Below are 5,715 nucleotides of genomic sequence, written 5' to 3'. Positions count from 1 at the left end.
CACCATCAACCAATTCATTACCCGCCAACCACCACTTACCATACTCCCCAAAACACACCACAACCCATTCCCAATCCCCAAAACTCCACCAACGACTATCACTACACCTAAGTTCCTGGCACCCATCAAAGTAACCCTATATATGTGGAAACTATACCTCATTCTAACCAACAAATCTCCTATGTACCGGAGTCCTCTGAGAAGGATCTGCTCATTAAGAACATGGCTGAAGAACTCAAGAAGTTAACAAGCCTAGTTTAAGGTGTTGAAGGCTACAAAGGAATAGAGGGTTTAAACTATGAAGACCTGTGTATACATGCAGATGTGGAATTGCCTGAGGGATACAAACCTCCCAAGTTTGAGATGTTCGATGGTGCAGGTGATCCCAGGGTTCATCTAAGGACCTATTGTGACAAGCTTGTCGGGGTCGGGAAAGATGAGAAGATCCAGATGAAGCACTTTATGAGGAGCCTTACTGGGGACACTTTGTCTTGGTATATCAGCTAGAATCCTAAGAACATGGCTAATTGGGTAAGCATGGCATCGAGGTTCATGGACCGGTTCAGGTTTAACATAGAGAATGCATCAAATGTCCTTTACATTCATAATCTTAAGAAGAAACCTACTGAGACTTTTCGTGAGTACGCTACTCGTTGGATGTCGGAAGCAGCAAAGGTTAGACCTCTTTGGACGAAGAACAGATGAATAAATTCTTCATCAAGGCATAGGATCCACAATATTATGAGAGACTAATGGACATCGAAAATTACAAGCTCTCTAATATCATCAAGCTCGGGAAAAGGATCGAGGAAGGAATCAAGAGCAGGATGGTAACGAATTTTGAGGCACTGTACACCACAAATAAGGCACTACAATCAGGTGGCATATCGAAGAAGAGAGATGTTGGGGCAGTAATGGTGGCTCAGGGCCGAAAATCTCCACTTGTATATCAAACCTCTCCACCCACATATCAAACACCTCCGCCCACATACCAAGCATCATCGCCTACATATCAGCCTTTATCTCCTAGATATTCTCAACCAGCCACTATCCATCACACCTATAATTCCCAACCATCCCACTTCCAATCACCACCAGCTCGCCAAAATTATCCAAGACCAAGACCCAACTTCGACCGCAAGCCACCCAGACAATACTCTGCTATTGCTGAGCCCATCGACCAACTGTATGAAAGGTTAAAAGCCACAGGTTACGTCACTCTTGTTCCCGTTGTGGCATTAGAAAATCCATCCCAATCGGTCAATCCGAACAAAACTTGTGCGTACCATTCCGGCATGAAAGGGAACACCACTACTGAGTAGTGCCGAACATTGAAGCTTAAGATCAAAATGCTAATTGACAACAAGGTCATACAAGCAAAAGAAGTCGTGCCCAATGTCCGCAACAATCTCCTCCTTGATCACAGAGGTGACGGTGTACATGTGATAGAGACAAATGAAGAATGGGACCTTGAGGGGTCAATCGGGCTCATTCGAGAAGGCGTTGACTTTAAGGTTGCAATCACACTTACTCCTATTGTGGTTTAGACTCAGAAACCTATTGATGTTGAGGTAACTGCATCACTTCCATTCAAGGTAGAAGTAGCTCCGCCCGCAGCCACCTCCGCTCCATTTGAAGTAGAAATGGTCACACATTTTACTGTGATGGTGTCAACTACACCCCTATTCAACTCAAAAGCAATACCTTGGGATTATGTTGCCGAGGCTCGGTGGAAAGGGAAAGCCAAGATAGAGGAATCTGACGCCGCACAAGGAATGACTAGAATCGGAAGAGTCTATACACCTCAACACCTGGGAGGTTCAAGTAAGGAGGCAACTACTAGGCAGCCTATCATCGAGACTGGGCCAGAGGACCTGTGGAGGAAAGTGCAAGCAAAGGAGTACTCTGTTGTTGACCATCTAAACAAAGTCCCTGCTCAGATATCTATCCTGTCACTATTGCAGAATTCAGAAGCACACAAGAATGCCTTAATAAAAGTGCTGAGCGAGGCTTATGTGCCCAATAACATCACTGGTGGAGAAATGGCCAACATGGTTGGGCAAGTGCTGGAGAGCCATAAGATTATCTTCCACGAAGATTAGCTACCGCCCGAGGGTTTAAATCACAATCGAGCATTGCATATCACAGTGCAATTTGAAGACAAGTTCATTGCCAGGGTCCTGGTGGATGGAGGTTCGATCCTAAATATTTGTCCATTGGACACTCTGAAGAGGTTGGACAAAGGTTTCTATGAGATACGGTAGGAAGCATGAATGCGAAGGCTTTCAATGGGTCCCAGAGATCCACGATCGGGGAAATCAACCTTTGCTTGCAGATGGGGCCAACTTGGTTCGATGTTGAATTCCAAGTGCCTGACATACCAGCCTCATATAATCTTCTGTTGGTCCGGCCATGGATCCATGCTGCTGGAGCCGTGCCTTACACACTACATCAAGCCAGGAAGTTTGAATGGAACCGCCAAGAGGTAATCATTCATGGAGATGGGAGTAACCCCATCTACACCAGTCAAACTATCTCGGCCATGGGACATAGAAGAAGGCTAGGAGGGGAAACTTATCATCACATTGAACGGGTCAATGTCGTCGAGAAGGATAAGTGGTGGAGTAACAAAATAGAAAGCATACTAACATGGTTCGGATATGAGCCCGGCAAAGGGTTGGGAAGGAACTTCCAAGGCATCACCAAACCAATACAACGAAAAAATCATGGTACCACCTTTGGGCTCGTATACTAGTACACATAGAAAGAATACAGGAATTGGTCGCCTCCATGGCGTGGACCATATTACCCTCTTGAGCAACTTGTGCCACGTTTGGAATAGGGTTTTCATTAGGCTGACACAATATGGGGTACTGCAGAGGAAGAAGCACTAGATGGGTTGAAGAATTTATTCTTGGAAGATGAGGACATGGACTGCAGTGCCATAATTGAGGAGGAGGAAGAATGCCTCACTATTCAGATTGTGGAGAAGGGAGATTTTCTTAGGAACTGGACCACCACACCATCCCAAGCCCGCTGAGTCCCTGGGTAGCTCAGTAGGATTTACCTCTATAGCCGTTTTAGGCATTTAAAATTTCCTGTAGTTTCGTTTTAATCTTTACTTGTTTTAAAATAAATGCTTGATTCATCGAGCCCTACTTTGTCTGAACAATTTCTCAAGTTTTAATCAAATGCATTTGCTCTTTATTATTCACTACTATCTTTACACTTTTTCTTTCCACAACGCTATTATTACTTTTTCTGATGAACCAGTGACTGTGATATGTAATGAGGCAACACAACACGAGAATAGTGATTTAGAGGAAGAAGACGAGATACCTAAGGAAATTGTTAGGGAGGTTGAAAATTTTGAGAATAAGCTTAAGTCCAACCTGGACGAGACTGAAGCAATAAATTTGGGAGACGCCGAGACCATCAAAGAGACCCGCATCAGCATTCACTTGTCACCAATGGAGAAGGAAGAGTACATGCGTTTCCTAAAGGAATAGGAGGACATCTTCGCATGGTCATATGATGACATGACCGGTTTGAGCACTTCCATAATGGCTCACAAGTTGCCTACTAATCCTATGTGTCCGCCAGTAAAATAGAAACTCAGAAAATTCAAACCAGCTATGAGCCTGAAAATCAAGGAGGAAGTTACCAAGTAGATTAAAGCCAAAGTTCTCAGGGTCGTTGAGTACCCAACCTGGTTAGCTAACATTGTGCTAGTTTCGAAGAAAGACGGGAAGGTCAGGGTATGTCTTGATTATCGAGATTTAAATAGAGCAAGTCCCAAAGACGACTTCCCACTACCAAATATACCTATCCTGATCGATAACTGCGCCAAGCATGAGCTCCAATCCTTTGTCGATTGCTTTGCGAGTTATCACCAGATTTGGATGGATGAAGAAGATGCAGAGAAGACAGCTTTCATTACGCCATGGGGTGTATATTGTTACAAGATGATGCCATTCGGTCTGAAGAATGATGGGCCACTTACATGAGAGCCATGACAACCATCTTCTATGATATGATACACAAGGAAATAGAGGTGTATGTGGACGATGTCAATATCAAATCCAAGAGGGCCGTAGATCACACAACAGACTTGAGGAAGTTCTTCGACAGGCTAAGGAGGTACAATTTGAAATTGAACCCTGCAAAGTGTGCATTCGGGGTTCCCGCAAGGAAGTTACTGGGATTCATTGTCAGTCAATGAGGGATCGAGCCGGATCCATCTAAAGTTAAAGCTATTCAGGAGTTACCACCACCTAAGAGCAAAAAGGATGTGATGAGCTTCCTAGGACGTCTCAACTATATCAGTCGCTTCATAGCACAGTCCACAGTCATATGTGAACCCATCTTCAAGATGCTAAGGAAAGATGCTGAAACAAGCTGGATAGAGGGTTGTCAGAAAGCTTTTGACAAAATCAAGGAGTACCTGTCCATGCCGCTAGTTCTAGTCCTGCCAGAACCAGGACGACCTTTACTACTCTATCTATCTGTATTAGATGGAGTCTTCGGATGTGTTTTGGTACAACATGACGAGACAGGAAGAAAGGAGCAAGCCATATATTACCTGAGTAAGAAGTTTACACCTTATGAAGCACGACATTCTCTGCTTGAATATACTTGCTACGCTTTGACCTGGACAGCCTAAAAATTGATTCATTACTTCTGTGCCTACACTACAGACCTCATATCCAGGATAGATCCTCTAAAGTACATATTTGAGAAACCCATGCCCACTAAGAAGTCGGATAAATGGCAGATACTACTGAGTGAGTTCGATATCGTCTATGTAACTCAAAAGGCTGTCAAGGGACAAGCATTGGCAGATCACATTGCTGAAAATTCGGTGGGAGGAGAATACGAACCCTTGAAAACGTATTTTCCTGACGAAGAATTAGCATTCATTAGAGAAGACATTACCGAAGCATATGATGGTTGGAGGACGTTCTTTGACGGAGCTGCAAATCTTAAAGGAGTAGGCATCAAAGCAGTTTTAGTATCAGAAATGGGTCAGCATTATCCAGTATCTGCCAAACTCAGATTTCCTTGCACCAACGATATGGTAGAATATGAAGCCTGCATACTAGGGCTCAACATGGCAGTTGACATGAACATTCAAGAATTGTTGTTAATAGGCGATTCAGATTTGCTTGTGCACCAGGTATAAAGAGAGTGGGCCACCAAGAATTCAAAGATATTGCCATATCTGCACCATGTGTAAGAATTGAGAAAGGGGTTCATGAAGATAGAATTTCGACATGTGCCCAAAATTTAGATTGCGTTTGTCGATGCATTGGCCACTTTATCATCCATGATACAGCATCCAGATAAGAATTATATTGATCCCCATTTCGGTGAAGATCTATAATCAGCCGGTGTATTGTGCTCATGTCGAGGAAGAAGTAGATGGAAAGCCTTGGTTCTATGAAATCAAGAAGTATTTGTCGAAAGGAGAATATCCGGAGCATGCAAATCACACTCAGAAGCGCACACTCCAAAGATTGTCAAATCACTTCTTCCACAGCGGAGGAAACTTGTACAGAAGAACTCCTGATTTGGGTTTACTAAGATGTGTTGACGTAAAGGAGACGAATTGCATTCAATATGTCCGCAAATGCTTTCAATGTCGAGTGCATGCCGATATGATAAAAGTGCCGCCGAATGAGCTCAATGCAACAAGCTCACATTGGACATTCACCA

The 5,715-nt window shown here is 43.7% G+C and overlaps 1 protein-coding gene across 1 annotated transcript; it reads left to right on the top strand.

Moving 5' to 3' along the window:
- Window positions 1-4,372: 4,372 nt before the first annotated feature.
- Window positions 4,373-5,383, top strand: LOC138874813 (uncharacterized). Its single transcript, XM_070153599.1, has 3 exons — window positions 4,373-4,586; window positions 4,698-5,176; window positions 5,291-5,383. Exons 1-3 carry the CDS (start codon window positions 4,373-4,375, stop codon window positions 5,381-5,383), a joined length of 786 nt encoding a protein of 261 aa, XP_070009700.1.
- The last annotated feature ends 332 nt before the right edge of the window (window positions 5,384-5,715 follow it).

The sequence above is a fragment of the Nicotiana sylvestris genome, chromosome 8, assembly GCF_000393655.2.
Source record: "Nicotiana sylvestris chromosome 8, ASM39365v2, whole genome shotgun sequence".
NCBI classification, from domain to species: domain Eukaryota; kingdom Viridiplantae; phylum Streptophyta; class Magnoliopsida; order Solanales; family Solanaceae; genus Nicotiana; species Nicotiana sylvestris.
This window is presented reverse-complemented; position numbering and strand designations above follow the sequence as displayed.

Excerpts from the sequence above, each read along its gene's own strand:
- LOC138874813 (XM_070153599.1), top strand. The coding sequence starts at position 4,373 with ATGCTAAGGAAAGATGCTGAAACAAGCTGGATAGAGGGTTGTCAGAAA. Across the intron at positions 4,587-4,697 it reads GCAAGCCATATATTACCTGA|ACCTCATATCCAGGATAGAT; the intron begins GTAAGAAGTTTA and ends CCTACACTACAG. Across the intron at positions 5,177-5,290 it reads CAGATTTGCTTGTGCACCAG|ATTGCGTTTGTCGATGCATT; the intron begins GTATAAAGAGAG and ends CCCAAAATTTAG.